Consider the following 21,983-nt stretch of genomic DNA (forward strand, 5'->3'; position numbering starts at 1 on the left):
TATGCGTGTGGAAAACAATGCTGATATAAATTTGACATATAGAGCTGTATTTACATTAACTTGGTCTCCTTATGCACCAGAGAACACCTTCATATTTGAAATGCTGCTGAACAAACAGCAGATGTAAAATTCCTGAAAAACACGCTAACCTGGGCGTAGATTGTGTGACCTAAAATAGATTCTCACAGTGACTTACTAACAGCACATTATTAAAATACTGATAACATTCTGAACATTCATGTACACCTGAATGTTCACTCATTTTGGAGATAGTTCCACTTAAAACCTCTGAAATGTAGCACAATACGCAGAGCTAAATTCGACAGAAAAGCAATTCCAAAAGGTATTCCTTAAAATGCGGGGAGATACATTACCTCCGACTCGTTTCATCATCTCCCCACGGGCTCCCATTCCTCTCAGCAGCGCTTCCTCCAGCTGCAGCTTGGCCTGCTGAGATTTCTGTAAGGCCTGGGTGCTCACTTTGTCACTGCTCTGCTTCCCCTGCAAACACAAAGTGCATACAGTCTTAATATACTGTAGTAAATACATTCATTTATCTTTAAGTTCTGTATGATAACTATACATGCCATCCCCGAAAGCTTCCATCTGTGTTTATATAAATAGAGAACACATTTAAATGAATGCTGCAAAACAAAGTCGATAAATGAGCACACTGACCCCGTACTCAAAGCAGGACACGCAGATAGTAAGGAGCTCCAGCAGCTTGTTGAGCTGCGAGGGAGGCATATCTACAGTCCAGCGCTGAATCAGACTCCTATCAGCGTTCTTCATCACCCACAGGAAGCACACCAACAGGTGGCGACTGGTGTCTGCTGCCAGGGTGGCTACAGATTTACCTTGCTGGAGGGAGGAGAGGAGAAAGATATGCATGATACAGTGTAAAGTAGCTCACAGAAGGAGAAAGAGAGCCTGCACTTACTCAGAAACACACACACACACAGAGGTCCATACATGCATCTGCTGTATGTGCATGCAGATCGAGAGCAAGTAAAGAAGTAAAAGTAATGCATATATGAAAGGATTGCAGTGTGTTCAGAGGTTAAAAAAACATTTCCTGTGTAGCAGATAGTATAGTAGAAATACATCATCTACTGCTCTCCCCATTGAATCACACAGTGTGTATCACAAGTGCATCTAAAAATCTCATCATATATCACTCACAAGCTTCTCTAAACCACAAACACAGCCGGCCACTTCCTACCACACTGGCGTTAGTGAGGTATGGTTCTCTTCCCCATCTTAATAGGTGTTAAATCCACTGCAGATTAATTTACCTTCATTCGTGTGATGATGAATCACTACTATAGAGGGCTACTGCTGCTTCACTGTGCGGCAGCTTTGATGAATGTAGCCATTAACCTCCTAGTGCTCTAGGTGTCCCACCTAGAACCTGGTTTCCAGGCCTCTGTTTCACGGCAGGACTGAGTGAAGCTCAGCAGAACCGACGTCAAATATTCGTGGCGTATAATCAAAAACATCACTTGTTTATTTGAAAATGTGCTCCATGTGAAAACCTGTTTCTGTTGCTAACATTGTTTGATGGGGAGCTGCTTGAAAATGTGGAACAAGCGCCATGTTTGGATTTGTGATGGATACCAGGCCGATGGCTCAGTTGTGTGAACATCAGTTTTTCCACAACAGTATTTCATGTAACAACATACAAGGGACTGATTCATCTCTCGGTGAGAAGCAGAGAACGGGAGAGAGAATGGCAGCGTTCAGTTTTAGTGCCTGTGTTGTTGCTGTAGCTACACTTGATGGATGTGTTTGTCAGGGAGGACGGCCCTGTTCACTTATGATGGCAATGCCTTCCCATAAACCATCTCCCGCAGTCAAGTGTGTGTGTGTTTGTGTGTGTGTGCGTGATTTTTCAGGATGGATGAAGTGTGTGTGTGGCTCTGACAGCTAATCAATCTACCTCAGTGCAGCTCACCTGTTAGGAGGCAGAATACTCACAGATACAATCACACACGCACATGCACTTTTGAACTTTTAAAAATAATGAAAAGCACACTACAATCAGACCACCTTAACATTAAGAAATTATTTCAGAATTTTTTACCACGGATGCCATGGAAACCAGAACATTTCGTCCCAGCGTGTTGAAGGGGTTCCCGGCAATCGCCATGGCAACAGACTGATTGATGGGTGGGACATTTTCAAGGTCATCGTCAAATCCGCCCGTCTTGTTTTTCCCGCCGCGCGTGTCAGAAACTATGGAGACAAAGCGGGGTCAAACATGTTGCACTGAAGAAGCATAGAAAATTAAATTATAGCCTTTAGCATGCAAAACTTCAGACACTACTGAGTATCATCAGAGTTAACAAAGACTCCAATCATGCAATACATGCTTGACGAACACACCACACAATGAATAAAGTAATATAGTTAGTCGGGGCGTGAGTGGTTTAGTGGAGAGGGCAGGCGCCCCATGTACAAGGCTGTTGCCGCAGCGGCCCGGGTTCAACTCCAGCCTGTGGCCCTTTGCTGCATGTCATTTCCCCTCTCTCTCTGGCCCCTTCACACTTAACTGTCCTATCTATAAAGGCAAAAATGCCCCAAAAAATATCTTAAAAAAACCAAAACAAAAAGTAATATAGTTAGTGGATTAAAACAAAAACTTGATCAAAATATAGTCACAGAACAGTGGGTATGATAAATTGATTATAAGAGGAAATTGATAAACTAAGCTCTACAGTAATCTAGCAAACACTGGTCTGCCGGCGACGACGTATCCCGGGCCAAAAATGGTCTTGGTGGGACACCAAACACTCCAATGTGATTATTGGATAAGTCCAACAATGATCCAATTATCATATTGTTGCTATGACAAAAGCAAATGTATGCAGTACAAAGTGCGACAAACTACAAAGGGAGGAAGTAATTGTGAATTAATGTAAGTAGAAGATTTTCACTCAGGAGACTCAGGAGACTGGAGTTCATGTCCCATGTGAGTCAACGCTGGCTTATTATTTGTTCGTTTTAACTTCATATAACTTTGTTAGGACACCGAGGTAACATCCTGCATGCCGGCATTACTTTCATTATAGAACTATTTCTGAACAATAACAGGACGTCTTGACTGGATGTTCAAATAATGGTCATTCAGCATCTCAGTATTTGCTCAGAGGTGTGAAGGATCAATTGCGTCTGTTGTGCACAACTGTGTACAGAATATTGTGGTTGTGGTTATTCCCTCTGTCTCCTCTTATTGCAGCTGTCTCATGGCCAATCCTGTTCATTGTGCGCTCTATATAACATGCCCAGATGCATGGGGCGCACAAAATAAGCCAGGTATGAGGAGGAAACGTCAGAGGGCCGCGTTTAGTGTTATTCTATCACGCCCAATCCTCGAAACATAATGACTGACCCGATGAGTGTTTGCCCATGTGAGTCCACTTTTACTGTCTTGTTTGGGGCTCTGTGTGCCACGTCACCATTTCTCAAATCTCATTCGTTTGTGACATGATTTGTTACTATTCATATGTTGCTAAGTGTAGAAAACATTAACAGTCACCAGACATTGATCTCCTTTGTTCTTTGTTCAGTGAATTAATATTTATAAATGTTAATCGTAGCAGTTGTCGCCTATTAATGCATTTTTAGCACCTTGTTCCCAGCCTTTAAATACTGTATTGCGACCATTGTTTAATGTTAATGTTCATCTGTACCATAATGGCTACATTTATGGTGAACACCTTTTGCTTTCATCCTCTTTTTTTCTGTTGTTTTCTATTTGTCAGTTATCAATCATCAATACTTGTTACACCTGGTACCTGTGGACACCGACAACATTCACGCCTGTGTTGTAACCCTTTGCCTACATTCATTTTCAATACAATTTCTGAACTGTAAAATCTGCCGTGTTTGTATAAGTGAAGCCAGCGAGTGGGATTCAAGCTACCCAGCCAATGAAAGGTGTTTTCAGTGGTCTTCTAGTCTCAAAATGCATTTTGTTGTGTGTTAATCTATTATGAATAACTTGCATCTATATGTACTCTATATGTCCATGTGAGAACTGACAATATAACATGAAGTTCATGTATCAACAAGTATTTCAAGTGCATGTAATATTAATACGTATGCGGTCAATGTCTGAGAGCTTTTGTGTATTTGTGTGTGTATATATATACCAGTGAAGTCCAGATAGTTGGTGGAGTCGATGATAATCCCCACCAGGGAGAGGTAGAGAGCAGCCACCTTGGCTCTGACCTCAGGTTTAATACAGCGATGGTCGAGATCGTGGGAGCACAGCAGGCTGTAGATGGCATTGATGGCCTTTCTCTGGACCTTTCCCCTGTGAACACAAGAAGACGTTGTTTTGTATGCTTTATTGAATCCACCAGCGACTTTAAAAGTATATATCATTTAGAGGTTATATATATTCTTAGGCCTTGGGATGTTGTTTTATTTATTAGACTGCGTTCATATCAAAGCAATTATTTACGTGTGAACGGACATGCCGTTATTTTCTTTAATTTGTGCCTTGAAAGACAATGAAAAGAACTTTGGATGGAATAGCTTTGTCATAACAAGATAATAGGGAGATAACTCGAAGGTGTCTGTGTTTCCATACCCCTCGGACTCCATGTCTAGGGCGGCACTGAGCTCCGTGAGCAGCAGACCGGTGAGGTAGTGCTGCTGCTTGAATTCCTGAGAAAGCTCAAACAGCCCCAAGATCCTCTGCTGCTCCTGGAAACTACACGAGCTGGAACTCTGAATGGAGACGTGAAATGAAGGAGTGACAGACACGATGAGAGGCAAGAGGGAACAGATTTTTCCTTAATGCAAAGTAAAGCACTTTTTAAACTGCTCTTTTTAAACTGAATCCCATCTAATCTCATCTACTCGATGTAATGACTCCCCATAGCCCCTTTTTCAACTCTCCTTAGCACTACTTGTATTTGTATTTTCCTGGATGTTTTCTCTTAAATGGCAAATGTAAAAGCATGAAGGCCCAGACATTAACAGTGCTCACTTATTGCAGCTGTGATAATACTCCTCATCCAAACCAAGGAGCTATAGAGGGTGTCATATGCTGTACAGATTATGAAACCTTCTGTAACAAACCATGTTTTAGAGCTGTATAAATAAACTTAAATAAATAAAGATGACGCAAACACCTCAATTACAAATATACACAAGTGGAAACGTTGACAGATAAGTGTGCAGACCTGTGAGGATATAGATGGACATGGTGAGGCAGGAGCGGACGCAGGGCTGCTGAAGTAGAGGCTCAGGTTGAGGTAGTGCTCGTGACTGCACAGGATCCGAAGGAAATCCAGGCGCATGCTGATCAGTGTGGGCATTGACACACACTTAGCTGACATCTAGGGAAGACAGAGAGCAAAAACATTAATATATTCATACATGTTAATACTTAAAAAACATAAACAGAGGGTCATTAAAATGTCTTGAAAACACTTTAAAAAAGACTCATGGAAGCCTCTTCTTTCAGAATCTATGGACACCTTCCTCATTTGGTCTGAACTTTTGGACTTTCCAGTTTGATCTGAATCAAAATTACAGGAACTCTCCTGCGGACCACAGTCTGAAACACCGGTCTGACGAAAAGAGATGGTCTTGGTCTGGATCAAGCTGAACAAGCTAGTGTGAAAACTTTTTTTGGACGGTTCGAACTTTCAAATGAGTTACAGAAAGTTTTGGCAGGCTATCATCAGATAAGAATAGGGTAGCACCTCAGTGCGCAGTGTGTATGTGCGGTTTAGCGACAGGGAGAGTGACGGTGGCTGCGCTCAGGGCAGACAGGTGTCGGCAATCGGGGCAGAGCAGGATTCAGCAATTTAGTTGTCAAGTGGTGGTAAATGTACAGTGTAGGTTTGTCCATGAACAACGCAACATAACATAATGAGCCACAGTATCACATGTGGAGAGTAGGAGACGACTTTATGAAGAGTCAGATCTACAAACCAATCAATGTCAAGTACAGGGAGATGCAACATGCAGGTGATGATGACAAGACATAAGTATGACATATATAATTCAGTGCGCTTACATAAATGCAATGTGAAACCAAATGTAACCAAATAAGGCCCTAACATTAAGCAGTTCCCCACAGCAGAATTTACAGAATTCATATTTTTAAAGACACATTTTAAATAGTTCTGGTTTGTTATCAGTGTTATTCTACCTGGTTGCAGTAGTTTTTCACCAGCTGAAAGACAAATCCTCGGTCCATGAGAGACAGCAGATCGTAGAGGAAGAAGGCCAGGCTGATGTTGACTTTCTCTGCTTGCTCTACCTCCTAAAAACAACAACAATCAACACACAGCAATCAGTAAGCTGCACTGAGTGGATCTTGCCGAGCATCTAGCTGCAAAAGCTGAGCTTCTGATACCACAGAGACAAATATAATTAGCACTTCTAACTCCCTGTTGTTTGGAGGACACAGACAACATGTATACAGAGGCTGAAACAGCTTCTACCCGACGCAGGAGAACAGAAAGTACACAGACGCAGAGAGGAGTTTTGGAGTGGACTCAGTTACAATGACTGAAATGTTGATGAGCAAAATGTATCAGCATCATCATACTCCTCACCTTTTGTTGTTTGACAAGGATGGTCCCGATCTCAGCTGTGACTACGGAGACAATGGTGGTGATGTCATCTTTGAATCGGTCGGAGAAGCGGTTTCTCCGAGGGACACTGTGCTTGTCGAGATGAGACACATGCTGAGCCATGCTTTTCACCTGTTTGAGCAATCACACACACACGCACACACAAATGTAAATCATCTGATAAAAAACAAAAAGGGAAAACAATGGAAATGCATGTTAATTGAAAGCAAGAGTGATGAATATGCATGTAAGCCAATAATTTGCTGAGTAACCTGACAGATAAGAAGCGGATGTGATGAAAAAACAGTGACCTGATAATGAAAGAGGGACGTTTCATTATTTATCGTCACCTTCTATCTTCATTTTTCATCCAAATTAAAAAAGATGCCTTTTAATTAATTAGAGGAAGCATCCTCTAGTGAAGTTATTGAAGGAAGAAACATAAATAAGTGAGATGAACCGAAGGGATGAGAGTGAATGTGAGTGATGATACACTTCCAAAACCCCAAACAGAGTGATAAATTGTCAGGCAGCTTGATTAATAGCAGACTACAGTGATTTCAAAATGCCCTTTTGTTCACCGCACAATAAAGCCATCATTTATCTTTTAAGGAGTGTGGCCACGAGGTCATGTATTGTTTGACGTGACTCATTTTTATTACTTAATTCATTTATCATTAACAGCCTCAGCGCTCCTCACTTTTTCTCTTAGAGCTGAGTGTCAATCAAAAAACAACCCTCTGCAAATAAATAAAAAAAGCACACTGACCAGCAGCTCAAAAAAGAACCAGGCGTATTTGTAAGCGTTCTCTCTGCAGACCCCGGTGCTGACAACCATCTGCAGGGCCAGCTCCTCATGAAACTGCTGCAAGAGAGAAAACACACAAACTGTGGTGAGAAACAGCCTCCCTTAATAGAATGGAGCATATTTTACAAGACAGAGCATCTGCAAGTATTGTACTGAATATCAATATGAATTAATTTTGAAATATTGGCTGGGCTTTGAACAGTAAAAAAACATTGACCAAAACCCAAACAACCACAGCAGCGGTGTTCTCAGTGTCACACTCCCACCCTGTGGTGAGCAGAGGGAACTGACGGTGAAAAGCTCTTCACTGAACACATGCATAATCCGAACAGTAAGAAGCAGATTTCAAGTGAAAAGTTTAATATTTTGAATTCTGTATTTTGGGACAGCAGTTGTATTACAAAACGTACATGAAGACAGAAGAATTTTTTCTATTTCTTTATTTCTTTCTTTTTCTTTTGTACTCTGTGGAAGAGAGGTGTGTGAACATGAAATGAAAAATGTGCCAAAGGGAGACTCAAGAGAAAATATAATAAAAACAATCAATGAGGTTTGCTTGAACAGAACAACATTACAGGGTCATTCATTCAATACCTCCACAAAATCTGTCTGTAAGGGCTTACATATTTGACCCACTTGGTCGATTCAACGGAATTTAATGAACAACGTTTTTTTTTTTTTTTTAAACAAAGCAATGTTTTCCGTAACATGAATATAATTTATTGAAAAGTTGTTGTTTTTTTTGAAATACTGAATATAATATATTGTTAAATGAAATTATTTCTTGGTCAATTTTGTGTCTGCACATTGTAAATGAATGCTATGTATTACAGGCTCAATCCATCCTAAAATATGATGTATTACCAGGGCAGATTACCTACGACAACCACAAAATACTTCATTAGAGGACAGACTTGTGTCAGTTTTAATCAACAGGACATCTTAAACATCAATACTTGGGGTACCTATAGCTAAGTGGGCAGAGCTGGCACCCCATGTACAAAGGCAATGTCCTCCCCACAGCAGCCAGGGGTTTGATTCCAGCCCATGGCCCTTTGCTGCATGTCATTCCCTCTCTCCCCCACTTTGATGCTAAATCTGTCCTGTCCAATAAAGGCATAAAAACAAAAACAAATCTAAATCTTTGCTATAACTTGGTTTTAAGTACAGTACAGTGGCTTGGTGCCTTATTAATAGTTCAATTAAATGATAAACCTACTAAAAGTGATGCTTCATGGCATTCATGGCATTCTTTGCGTCTTTTTCCTCCACCTCCTCTCTTGTTTTCTAACATTTGGATGCCTTACTGTGGATTTTTTTTTACATTAATATTTATCTGTATAGGGACAAGTACGTAGCATAAAATGATGCCACACACCACAGTATTAATAGCCTATGCCAATTTGCAATGTCAGTCCCTAGATGGGCCTTTAAACTACATAAAGCTCAACAACAAATACACAAGAGACAGTACAAAACACAAACCCAACAATAAACATGTACATTAAGACCACAAAACAAGGAAATACAGACAGAACAATACAAGACACCAACTATTATACAACAAAGCCCCATAAACAAGAGGCTCATGACTACATTCTTCAATGTCTTCTTCAAAAACTGTTAGTTTGAGTTTAAAATGATCCCAGTCAGGATCCAGTTTGAGATCAACAGAAAAGGCTGTTTGTACAAATGATGATTTACATAAGGGCACCTTACAGTTCCCGCTGGATGCTCCACATTTACTGTGCCTGAAAGTCTAAGTGGAGCAACAAGGTCACTGAGCAACTGAGGAGCCTGCTTATGTGGCCATTTATAGATGAGTTTAAGATCAGCAATTTTAATAAAATGATCCAAACTTAACATATTTTATATCTTAAGTTCATGGCAATGATGTAATCTTATCAGTTTACCGTCCAAAATTTTAATTGTTGGATTGTATATCATCATAAGAGCTTTAATTTGCAAATTTAAATATGTCTCAGTTGAAATACATAAATTACTATTTAATTATTCCTAATTAATATGTAAATGTGTGCAAAAAGGTGCTTCAAACTTTAATCTGGAACCTGTGGTGTAATATCTCACATACCATGATGATGGTGGGGAGAAAAAAAGTTAAAGAAAGGAAGAAGTTTTTTACCTTCCTGTTGGAGGGCCTGGTGCTTCCTGTGGCGTTCTGGTGGTTGTTCAAGTCCACGATGGTGGACATGCGGCTGCCTGGGTTGTTGTGGCCCTGGAGACAGAAACACACAGGTTCCATCACATTGAACGTGATGGATGCATTCATTAGAGTGGGTGTCTGGTGGCCTATTAGAATACCTAATGTACTGTGGGGACGAATTGCAAATTACTGTTTTGTGTGTATGTGCAGGCATGCTGGGATATTTACACACTGCACTCTGTGTGTGTGTGTGTGTGTGTGTGTGTGTGTGTGTATGTGTGTGTGGTTTGTCAAATATATAAACCATTATTATACACCGGCCTGGTGAAATATGGACTTTCAGCAAAAATTAGGAAAGTTTTTTTATAAGCTTATATCACACACTTCTTAAATGAATGCTGATTACCCTCTAAGAGTACATCAGTATTGTTTAATAGTTTGTAGAAAAGCTAAAAAACAGAGCTTACTCTATGTGAAACCTCTCCTTTCAAACCTGTCTTTTCAATTCCCTTGAAATAAATAAAGGTTTTGTGAGGTCTTGCAAAGATATTTCGGGAGATTTGGTTTGGGAAAACCCTGTGTACCTTGGCAGTGAGGATGTTTTTAACCTCAGCATCCTCAGCAGAGGTATTTGGACCGTGGAAGTCAGGGTTGCTGCTGCTGCGGATTCTGGACTGGAGGAGCATGGAGCCGACCGTGGCTGCCGTGGCCCGACCCATGGTGCTGTAACGGCTCTCTGCCAACGGTAAACCTCCTGAATCTGAACACAGGTTCATGGATACAGCAAATTCTTAATTCTTAAAACAATCACAGCAAAACTGATCAAAGGAAAAATGCAAACAAATTCATACTTATAGAATACTGTGTCAATACCTGAATTCTGCATGTCTCGAGGAAGATCAGGCAGACGAAACACCCAGTAGAGGTAGGTCGCCAAGAGGCTGTTTCTACCCTGCTGGTCCCTGATCAGCTCCTGACTGTTATGAAGACTGTTGACGATAGACACCACAGATTCGAAGGCTATCTGGGCCAGATTGGCTGTAGGATACAGACATAAACATACACACAAAAATGTTAGACCTAAAATAACAATCATGCAAAAAAAGGGAACAACATCCTAAATATCATCATGGCAATAAATGCTATCGTTCCTTGGTCTTATAAATTAAGTTTAATCACACTGTGTATACACTGTGTAAACAATCAACTACTGATCAATTTATCTGCAACATTTTTAATTTACTGACCAATACTGCCACATATTCACTGGTTCCTGCTTCTCAAATACAATGGTTTGCTGGATTTCTTGCTGTTTTACATCATTAACTGTTGGTTAGACAAAACTAGAAACCAGAGGAGCTAACTTTAGCTCTAGGAACTCATTTTATACTACAGGCTAAAAAATAAATGGCAAATTATAAGAAGAATGACAATAGCTGTTAGTTGCAGCCCTGTAATCAATGCTTGTACCAAATAAAATTTCCATGCCTTGCCCAAAATATCAAATTGATCTGAAGTACAGTACACACTCAGAAGTATCAGGATTTTTGCCAGTATTACTCAGCTTTAAAAAATGTCCACAAAATGTCTAAGGTGCCATTTCTCTGCAGCAGCTGTGAGTCAAGCTAAGTGCTCACCGGTCTGGCCAGCGATGACCATGGGCTGCATGATGAGGGTGAAGAGTTTGTCCATCACCAGATGGAGGAAGAGGACCAGAGGCTCTAAGCTGGAGGAGGACAGGGAGATGATGCTGAGCTTCAGCTCGTGCTCCAGCTTGTTCTCTGGAATCTTCTCCTCCCTGACCCGCAGCGGGAATGTGGCTCCACCTTCCAGGGCGTGGCAGAGGGTGAAGAAGCGCTCCAGGTGGTTGTCCTGGTGCAGAAAAGGGACGATTTGTTACAGTGTGGTACTTGGAGAGGAAGCAGAGTGATGAGAAATGACAGAGAGACAAGTGTAACAAGACAGGGTGCATGTAATGCTCCAGGGTGGATGTCTGACTACATTAGAGTGGACATTTGCTGTATTATGTATGTACACACTGATGTTTGGACTGCGTGTGTGCATGAGAAATAGCACGGGGAAGCAAAAAGACAGCGTTGTTCTGTTTGTGTCTGTGTGTGCAACGACTCCTCACCTGTGTGTGTACAGATGACACGGCCTGAACCTCCAGATTGAAAAGTCCTTTGTGACTCTCCATCCATTTGACTGGAGGGTTCTGAGCAGGAAGTTTCTACACAACAAAGACACAGAAATTACAAGTGTGACTTCCATGTCTGTATTCAGTCTTTTAGTGGTCTAAGAATACTTTTGTGGTCCTTCAATGGAAGACACTACTGGTCAAAACATTGTTTTTTGCACTGGTCAGTTTTGAGATTCGAGGCTATTTTGCCTCAATGACATGTCTTCTTTCAGACAAGTGTAAAGAAAACGTCCAAGATACACATTTAGGTGTTTATTTTAGCTCAGATTTCTGTTCTGCGAATTTATGCAAAAGGTAATATTTATGAGATAATGCTTCATTTGGATATGTGAACATAAGATTTCACAAAAGACGTAATACAAAATATTAATGGTCTTAATGTAAGTAATCAACCAGGAAAGATTCATGGTGGAATTTATTAGTGAAAAATTTTACCCTCTTCACCTGCAGTGTCTTAATTTTAACTAAAAAAGTATGAATAGCCTGATTTTTATAACATTTTATTCCAAAAACATGGTGAAAATCTTAATTTTCCTACGGCATTTGACTGCATTTCCTGATTTATGGACTGATGAAAAGAGATATAAAAAAATTCCCTCCGTAAAAAAACATTGGACTTTAATACGTCAACAAAATGAAACAAGAATTTTTAACCTGGCTTTATCCAATGTTCAGATTTCTGTTCTGTAAATGGATGCAAATAAGTGAATATTTAATAGGACAACACTCATTTGTCAATTTAAATATACAATTTTAGAGAACTTGTAATACAAAACATAATGTCCTAATGTAAATCAGTGGTTCCCAGCTGGTGGGTCGCAGTCCAAACGTGGGTCATGGGTCTTTTCTCAAGTACAGTGATTTTCCTACACAGAGCTTTTATTTTGAAGTGTCATTTCCTACTGTAGAGTAAGTGAGTAACGGATAACTACTTTACAGAGACAGCAAAGTAGCTCAGCGACATGGCCAAACGCAAGTATGACTCTGATTTTATTAAACTGTGTGGACCTTGAACTAATGAATACAGAAAAATCTGAACCATGTGGCTGGACCAGTTGGGACCCACTGATGTAAATAATCAACTTGGGTAGTTTCATATCTATTGCTTAAACGTTTTACCCTACTGACCTGTTGCCCTATAGTGTCTCCCCTTAAATACAGTAGCACAATATGGACATGCAGAATTAATTTTTGTACATAACATATGTGTATACCTCAGGTGTGTGCAGTGAATAGTTGGCAGGTAGTCGCTCCAAGACAATGGGCAGACAGAACTGACCAGTCTGCAGTCGGTCATTATGCACCATGGGCAGCCACTAGAAGAAAAGTGAACAATAAAGTAAATAAGCCGCGTGTACTTTAACGTCAGAAAAGCTTCTATATGGTCAGCATCTTCTTTAATTTGTGGGCTCTCTTACAAAAAAACTTATGTTACATTTAGAAATATGTTTGAGTAGTAAAGGACAAAATCTCACAGAGTATCCAATGAGTGTCTCACAGCTGCCGCTATGGTTCTGCTTCTGCTGGCAGCTGATGTGGTAGAAGGTGAACAACAGGTGATGCCTCTCCGTCAGATGGGCTGGAAGAGCCAGCTTCACTTCCTCGTAGAAGTCTGGGGACCTGAAGTACGAGGAAACAGAGTGATGAAGGAAGTCACAGAAGAAAAGAGGGATGTGTGAGGACAAGGATGTAGAGATGAGAAAACATGGGGAACACAAAAAGACAGAGTTAAACAGGCTGTTTATCTGACTAAAAGAAGCTATAACAAAGAGTATGATGTAACTCCATAATGTGTACTTGCTTGTTATGGTAGGTAACAGGCGTGTAGACTTCATGTAAAAACTCAGGGCCACTTGATTTCCCAAAAATGACCTGAGAATGGGCAGGTGGAAAAAACACAAATCAAATATACATCAATCAGTAACATATCAGAGCAGAATGGGGTTGACAGGGCTATTCTTCTGTACCAGTGACTCTGTTGTTACTGTAACAAGATCTTGGCTTTCAAAACGTGCCAACATATTACCTCCTTAAAGGATTTTCAGTCTTAAAACAATAGTCAGGTGTCCATGCGGACATTGAAACAGGTTTTTCTTGCTATAATTATTCCTCATGGTCACGCTGGCCACCTAAGGATTCCCTAACAATGCACTTTCAATGTAAAGAACGGATGAACAAAATCCCCAGTCCTCATTCTGTGCATAATCATATTCAAAAGTGTATCCAAAGCTAATTTAAAGGGATAGTTTGGATGTTTTGAAGTGTGGTTTTATGAGGTACTTTTCGGTAGTCAGTGTATTAACTACAGTAGATGACTGTTGGCACATCCCCAGTTTGGAGTACTGCCACAAAAGCTAACATATTTTAGCTGCCCTAAACAAAGTCCCACCATAAAAAAATGAATAACAGTTTAAGTGTATGCTTAATTTAGAATATTTTCACTGCTTTACCTTGCCATCAGACAGCTATTTCTGAAGCTGATATATTGCTTTCTTTAAAGCCAGACTCCACTGAGACAAACAGTCATTTAACATTGCTTACAAAGGAGCTGCTGGTCTACCACTGACTCAATAAGTTAGTTTGTGTTATTGTGTGACTTTGGCATTTTAAAGGGTTACTTCAGATTAGGGTTGCAGTTATATACCGGTATTAAGGTATACCGTGATGTAAAAGTCGGTGGTTATCATACCTTGTACATTTTATTATCTACAATATTGAAAAAAAAAATAAAACAGGATGGAGAATCTCCCATTTATTTCAGTTATTTTCGAGGGGGAGACTTTTTAAACACACTTCTATTAACAAAACGGTTTCAAGTTTCAATAATAGTGACAAAATATCTGTTCAGCCACAAATAACCCATCCATTTTGATTCCTGTAAGGGTCTTCTGACTGATAATAATATACATATAAATTCTGTATACCATGAAACCGCAATATCTTCTGAGACGGTTATTGTACTGTGAAAATCTCATAGCATTGCAATCCTATCTCACAATAACACATACAAACTGATGGAGGCAGCGGTAGACCAGCAACTCCCATGTTCAGCAAGCAAAATGACAGTTTTTGTCAATAGCGTTGGTCGGTTTGACGAGAGCATAGATGGGGAACTGAAGCCGTTATCATCTGTGTCAAGGTAAAGCAGTCAAAATATTCTCAATGTAGCATACACTTAGGTCTGCTATTGATTTATTAGGTGGCTAAAATATGTTTTGCTGCTGCCCATGTCCACAGCAGTACACTACTTAGCTGCTGTGGCGCTAATCCTGCCTGCTTCTCCAACTTGGGACCATGCCGACCGACATCTACTGCAGGTAAAACTACAGTTTGGTACCTCCTTCATTTCAAAAGGTCCAGATTTTCCCTTTAAGCCTTTACCTGTCCAAATAAGTCATATCAAGTGGATATCTTCCAAAGCTAAAGCATTTTTAACATAAAATTCGCTCTTTTTGTTAATATAGTTCCACTGCAGCTCAACAGGCAAACACAAAGAGGCTATCTGTGAACATAGCCTTCATCTTCAGTTTATGTATTTATTGCAAATCCAGTGAAGTTTTTAGGATGATTTAATTTCACTATTGTAACGGTGTTACGAGACAACAGATTTAAAACAACAGCACTCACAGGCAGGGAGCAGGCTGGGTCCTCTCCGCTCATGAACTGCATTTTGATGGTGATGTTTCTTGCTGATGTGAGCCTGTTGACAAAATTTAGCCTCTGGGGGTAGACATAGAGCAGGTTCCTACATTGACATAAGGAGAGAAAGAGTGCCAGGGAGACTTCCTGTTTAAATAATACATGAAAAAAATCATGCAAAACACTTCTCTTCTGTACATATATAATGAAGCAGTTCCAATATACATCACTAGATGGCACTATCTGTGCAGCAAAATTTAATCATGTCGTGGTAAGGTGACAGTCACGTCAAAAGAAAAGTCCAAACAACCAGTAATTTACTGTGACCTGTGGTTTTAATACAACGCTGTAATCTATAGTGAAACCTACGGGGAAATACCGCAGCTTCCACTGAACAAATGCTCAGGGAACGTCAGCATGTAATTACCATGTAAGGGACTTGTTCACACATGACGTTACTAATGTTTCGTTACAAGCAAAACCATTTTAGAGCCGGGTGTTGATATAAACCTCTGCTCACACAGGCTGCTACCTTATACGAGGCAGTCTCACAGGTAGGCTGGATGGAAAGGCCTAAAAATAGGCACAAAACTAAAAAGAGCAAAGCCGCAAAGCAATGTCAGCTCTTGAGCGATGAGTACAGCATGACTGTTCTTGTTGCCTCTGGCCCTTTCAGAGACATAAACTGTCTGTGAGAGGAAACGAACCTGTTTACACCTCAAGCTATGAATCATTTGTTTCTCACAACCTTGTTTGTATTACATTCTGTTGAGGGGAACGCTTTATGTAAGCAGGTATCCTTCACCCTGGCAATCTACCTGATAGACCAACAAAAATATATCAAACATAAAAACAACAGTTCAGTTAGAGGTCTTCCTTCCAGAGTGTTGAGTGGCTTTGGATAAAGACATGTATTTACAAGTATAAAAGTGTAACAGTTGTAAAAGAGGTGTGTGATCAGTCAGTTATATATTACGCCCTCTAACCCACCTGTAAATGTTGTGAGGGACATAAACCTCACTGGATGGGAACTCAAGCACCTCTTTGATTGGCCGAATGTTCTTCTCAGCCACGGGTATCAGAGGGATGAGCTCAGTGGACAAACACGCAAGTGGAGTATCGTGGACTGGAGACATGTCCAGTTTTATGGAACCTGGAAGACACAAAATAGGTCAAATTTACAAATTAGGGACCTGCATATACAGTATAACGCACATATCATATGATATTACATCATGTCTTTTGAATTCTTTGCATAATCAATACACAAACAAGACACACACTGATAAAGACAAGCCAAACTTTAAAGGAACAGATCTATATTTTGGGAAAATATGCATAGAAAAAGGCAGACATATTGATTTTTTGATTTGTTGGGGACCACCTTTGATAACAACAAAACTATATTAAAACCAACAACAGGGAGAAACAGCTCGCCTGGCTCTGTCCAAACATAGAAAATCCACTCCCCATTACTTCCGCTTGATATCTCATTTGTTTGTGTGAAAACAAAACGTTATGTGCAGGACTAATTTTTGGTCAGGTGCAACGACTTCCTGGAGTCTCTGCTTGTTGCCTGACAACATCATGGTGACGACAAGAAGTTACTGCACCCAGATAAGAAACTGTCTGGCACACTGCCTACAGTAAAACCACAACATATTGTTTTTACAACACAACATTGTATTTTGGTTTTTTTTTTTGTACAGATTAAATAAGGTCTTTAGGTGTTTTCAGACCAGAGGAACTTTTTCATACTTCTAAACCCCCCTTTTTCATTGTGTCAGTACTGTAAGAACCAGGAACGAGAACAGTTCTTAGAGCGCTGTTTTGAGGACTTTTTTAGCTCCTATAGTAGGTACTCTCCTCGCACAAGACGAACCTTGAGTGATGTAAGTGTAAAGGGATTAGTCGAACACATGACCCAGTACAGCACAGGCACCTGTCATTTTTAAAAAGCAGTTAGCCGTCCAGGCTTTACTGAGCATGTATGTGACAAGGGAAATACAACATGATTTTGATTTATCAAAGCAAAATATAAGAATCTTTGATATCCAGCTTACGTCACTTCAGTGTTCCTGCTGGTGGTGCGAATGCAGAGGAGCTCCCCAGTGGGCAGTTCCTGTCAGGGGAGTCTCCAAAATGGTTTGGTCTGAAAACACCTTCTGTCCAGTCTTGGCTCTAGCCTAAGCTAACTGGCTGCTGGCTGTATATTAATTGTACAATAAACCTAATTCCCGTAATGTATTCTTCCAATTAATAAAATAAAACACAATCTCAGAGTGAGTGTTAGGATGTGATGAGAGAGATGACCTGATATTGTCTTGATTCTCCTCTGTGGAGTGGAGGTTTTCTTGATGTCAGACAAGAACTTGAGCAGATCCTCATCACTTAAACGATCTCCCTCCTGAAACGCACACAAAAACAAAACACACACACACACACACACAGAGTTAACAACTGAGGGAGTTTGTTTTTTGTTTTTTTTACAGTGAACTAGACTCAAACCTGATGGAATGGCATGTTTGACAAAAGAATGAGACAAGGCCAGGCTGTAACCTTAAGCTCGTCTGTCTGTTTAACTGTATCTCGTATCTCAAGGAAATAACAGTCTCTTTGTGTGTGTGTGGTGGTCCGACCTGTTTGAAAATGGTGCTGATAGTGATGGTGGCAGGTTTGAAGGCAGAAACATTGCAAAATTGATCATCAATGGTGTTGAAACGTTCAGAATTCCTCCTGGGAAGCTGTGCCCTCCGGTCAATGCTGCTGGATTTACCTGGAAAAACAAAGCATAAAGATTATGGGTCAAATAATGCGCACAGAGCTATACACAATGTATGGAAATGCACACAAATGCAAGTCATCACAAGGTGTTACTGTAAAACAAAGACACACATAAGCACACACCTCCTTTTAAGCTGTCAGAGTCTGTGACGTCGCGGTCTATTGTCGCGGTGGAGATGACTTCCATGACGTTAACGGTTGCCCAGGCGAAGGGCATGCGATAGCGACCCAGCCTCTGGCAGAACATCTCCGCATGACCTCGCAGCTTCTCAAGCTTGTCCTTGTTCTGAAAGACCATCAGCAGAATTATTTTTAAACATGAATGCATGAAAAAAATGTCTTCAACTTTAAGAGTATAGCAAACAAAGAGTAAATATTTAAAGGGACAGTTCACCTCTAAATCTAAAATTCATATTTTTCCTCTCACCTGGAGTGCTTATATATTTGAGCACCACAAGCCGAGTGCCATCTGCTTCCATTATATTGGAGAGAAGGCAGACATATCTACAGCCAATATCTCAAACACTTGGCAACTCACACCAAAACAATCTACACTGATGATGAGGAAAACTATGTGTTTAGATTTTGGTTGAACTATCCCTTTAACTAAGGATGGCAAAAGGCCAAATAATAATTGCTTTGTCACGTCACCTTTGAAGAGTCACACTCCCGCAATGTCATGTAGGGGTCGGCACAGTCGCTGATTTCTCCCTGCTGGAGAACCTTCTCAATCTAAAAAATAAAATATCCATGGTTTATGTAAAAGGTGTGGTAACAGGCATATTTTCAGCACGAGCAAAAGATACAAAGACAGCACCGCACTGAATTATAGGGTATATAAAACCGATTTGGAAGTAGGACTAAGTTATTTAAAGCCAGGAGAAAATAGCCGAATCCTGTTACTTGTTACTTGAATCCATGTTTTAGCATTTTGTATAGTTGCTATGGATTTTATCATTACCTTGATGACCAGGTAGATATCTGGGGAAGGGTAGGTGATAGAGAAGATGGCAGATCTAGCCAGGGTCGACTGATCCACATGTGGAGTGTGAGGTTTCAAGAAGTTTTTGAACTGTTCTGGGTTCAGATCACAGTAGAAGTTCTCTGATATCTGGAGGGAGACAGAGATGAAAAGTTAAACTTTTGCCTCATACATGGTTATTTTGTCGATAGAATCTTGTATCTGGCATCAAATTCAGGGCAGAATAAAGCGCAAGACATCGACCTAAATGTTTTACAAATAAAGACTGAGGGCTGTTTAAATGTAAACCAAAGACTGATCCCGGAATATCACCCGTTCAGTCCACCCACTGTTTCTCTACTCGCGTTCCTGATGACCTCAGGCCAGGAACACAGCCATATGTCCTGGTCTGGCCTGGCCTGGTGTGTGTGTCATGTGATCCTTTTCACTGAAAAGCCATTAACCACTCTGTTTCATTCTGCTCGCCCCGTAGGACCTCCGTTACACTGACCACACCAAAGCACAATAACTGTGATCAGATTACAACCTCAGAAAAGTATTCCAGATTGATCACTTTTGGTTTGTTTATCAGTTTGATTCTGTTAACAGTGCGCCAACGAGCCAGAAGGCCAAACTCCTGCGTAGATCTTGTGATGGAAATGACCCTGTTCACCTTAACATGAGGCACACTCACCGCAAGAGTGAGAGTTCTGAACAGGCTGCAGCGGAGGAGGACACCTCTTACAGACAAATGACTTCTTGGAATCACAGGAATCGCTTCACAATAATCAAAGCCAGCTGACTTAAATAGCATATGATGTGCATCATATTCTTATGAAACAGAACAAACATGTCAAACAAAGTATTCACCGAGCTAACATTTATACTTAACACTAATAACATTCACTTGTGAAAGTCAACCCCTCAAAACACTAAATCTGGATTCAATGGGACTCGAGGAATGCAATAGCCCTTTTTAATATTACATGTTTGTCAGACCACAGACGCTATATGTAAAACTGACAGACACACATTGTTTAAGACCAAATGCGTAACGTTTTCTAATGCAGCACACTTGCTGCTACCCTAGCCACACTTCTACACTCATATGTTTCATTTCATAGCAGCGTTTTAAGACAAGAAAGCAACATCTCAGGATTAATCTACATCCATAGTAACACTCCTGAAAATGCATATCAAATGACCATTTACATACACTGGAAATGAGCATACTGGTGTAAACAGTAGGCACACTGACTACTCTGCGGTTATAGAACACACTACAGAGATGGCGAAAAAGTTAGACCACATTTTCTTTGCTTGGACCGAAGACGAGGTGAAACTGTTACTGAAAGTAACACAAGTATGGCAGTCAAGGCAGCGAAAAACAGAATGGGAGTCATTACAAAGCGAGTATGGCGACATATCAGAGCAGTGCCAGCAGTGAGCATTGTCAACTGCTGGAGAAAGCCATGGCAAAGACAAAGGAGTACTTACACAAGAAGGATAAAATCACAAAAGGTATATAGACCTAGCTATAATGTTTTGACTTGGCGAGCTGTGACTGACAAGACCCAATCGAGAAGCAAACATGGGTGTCGCATCATCGTTTCCAAAGTCTCAGTTCTGGACCATCCAGACGATCACACAGCCCTGAAGTTTTAAAACTAAAATGGGGTCAGCAGCGTTTTCAAAGGTTTTAGGAGTTCAACAACGTCGCAGCAATGTGAACATTAGGCGTACATGTAGCAAGGAAAAAAATACTAGTGTGGATGTAGCCCCAGTGTTGCCAACTTAGCAACTGTGTAGCAAGATGTGGCATGATTTAAGACCCCTTCAACAACTATAATCCTTCTATAAAAACAGCAAAGTGAAATTCTTGCAAAGTTTTGGTAGACATCTTCTAATTTCCCACAAACACTTTCTAATATGTTTCCAAAAGTCTCCATTTTAGAGCATTTAGACTAACACGAAGCCCTGAAGTTTTAAAACTAAAAGGGGGTCAGCAGCGCTTCAAAGATCTCCATTTTAGGGGTTTGAAAACGCCTGAGCGGTGTGGACATTAGGTGTAAACGTAGCAATAGTTATGTGTTTTAAATCGGAAAAATGTATTAGTGTGGATGTAGCCCCATTGTCGCCAACTTAGCAACTGTGTAGCAAGATGTGGCATGTTTTAAGACCCCTTCAACAGCTATAATCCTTCGATAGAAAACAGCAAAGTGCAAAATCTTGCAAAGTTTTGGGTAGACATTTTCTACTTTGCCATCAACTCGAATACAGCTCCCTGAACAACAGACAGACTGAAGCACGTAGCTGAGTATCCACTGCATATATTGCAAAACGCTGTTGCAATCCCTCATTGTGTCCTCCCAACAGGCTGCAAAGTACAGCAAAACTATGCCTGCCTGGTCTTGTTGAAAAATAACAACAACAAGACGATTAAATGCCTGCAGTAATCATGGAGAGAAACCGCCAATTCTTAACTCGTTTTGCTGTAACAACATATTTGTCAGCATGCATGACTACTCTAAATCATTTGTATTCATAATTCTGATATCATAAGTAGGCCACTTGTTGGGTCCAATCCTTTTGGTCTGCACCTCAGCTGATGGACCAGAGGCATGATTAATAACCAGAGTATTATATGGAATTATATGAACATCTGCTGCAGATTCCACAGATGTGAAACAACAAAAATGATGTGAACGAAACAAAAACAAACAGACACGGCAACAGAACTCCCATGAGATACACCAACAGTAAAGGATGCAGGGAAACAGAGAAAATATGGCAAGCAGAAATGCTGCAGAAAATAAAATATAACACTC

The 21,983-nt window shown here is 40.5% G+C and overlaps 1 protein-coding gene across 2 annotated transcripts in view; it reads right to left on the reverse strand.

Annotated features, from left to right (window-relative positions):
• dock8 (dedicator of cytokinesis 8) overlaps nucleotides 1-21,983 on the reverse strand; it is a 73,641-nt gene that overhangs the window by 22,465 nt on the left and 29,193 nt on the right. For both annotated transcript variants that reach the window (XM_033619213.2, XM_033619214.2), the window contains 24 exons: nucleotides 19,156-19,305; nucleotides 18,846-18,926; nucleotides 18,318-18,480; nucleotides 18,050-18,186; nucleotides 17,724-17,817; nucleotides 16,401-16,563; nucleotides 15,399-15,516; nucleotides 13,573-13,643; nucleotides 13,247-13,391; nucleotides 12,986-13,087; nucleotides 11,706-11,801; nucleotides 11,209-11,443; nucleotides 10,445-10,609; nucleotides 10,156-10,331; nucleotides 9,551-9,643; nucleotides 7,369-7,464; nucleotides 6,582-6,731; nucleotides 6,173-6,286; nucleotides 5,196-5,351; nucleotides 4,598-4,737; nucleotides 4,155-4,318; nucleotides 2,084-2,235; nucleotides 679-861; nucleotides 375-501 (listed from right to left, as the gene is read on the reverse strand). In XM_033619213.2, the coding sequence (XP_033475104.1) occupies nucleotides 375-501; nucleotides 679-861; nucleotides 2,084-2,235; nucleotides 4,155-4,318; nucleotides 4,598-4,737; nucleotides 5,196-5,351; nucleotides 6,173-6,286; nucleotides 6,582-6,731; nucleotides 7,369-7,464; nucleotides 9,551-9,643; nucleotides 10,156-10,331; nucleotides 10,445-10,609; nucleotides 11,209-11,443; nucleotides 11,706-11,801; nucleotides 12,986-13,087; nucleotides 13,247-13,391; nucleotides 13,573-13,643; nucleotides 15,399-15,516; nucleotides 16,401-16,563; nucleotides 17,724-17,817; nucleotides 18,050-18,186; nucleotides 18,318-18,480; nucleotides 18,846-18,926; nucleotides 19,156-19,305 (3,271 nt within the window). The remainder of the gene's footprint in view (nucleotides 1-374; nucleotides 502-678; nucleotides 862-2,083; nucleotides 2,236-4,154; nucleotides 4,319-4,597; nucleotides 4,738-5,195; nucleotides 5,352-6,172; nucleotides 6,287-6,581; nucleotides 6,732-7,368; nucleotides 7,465-9,550; nucleotides 9,644-10,155; nucleotides 10,332-10,444; nucleotides 10,610-11,208; nucleotides 11,444-11,705; nucleotides 11,802-12,985; nucleotides 13,088-13,246; nucleotides 13,392-13,572; nucleotides 13,644-15,398; nucleotides 15,517-16,400; nucleotides 16,564-17,723; nucleotides 17,818-18,049; nucleotides 18,187-18,317; nucleotides 18,481-18,845; nucleotides 18,927-19,155; nucleotides 19,306-21,983) is intronic.

This window comes from Epinephelus lanceolatus, chromosome 9, assembly GCF_041903045.1.
Source record: "Epinephelus lanceolatus isolate andai-2023 chromosome 9, ASM4190304v1, whole genome shotgun sequence".
Classification (NCBI taxonomy): domain Eukaryota; kingdom Metazoa; phylum Chordata; class Actinopteri; order Perciformes; family Serranidae; genus Epinephelus; species Epinephelus lanceolatus.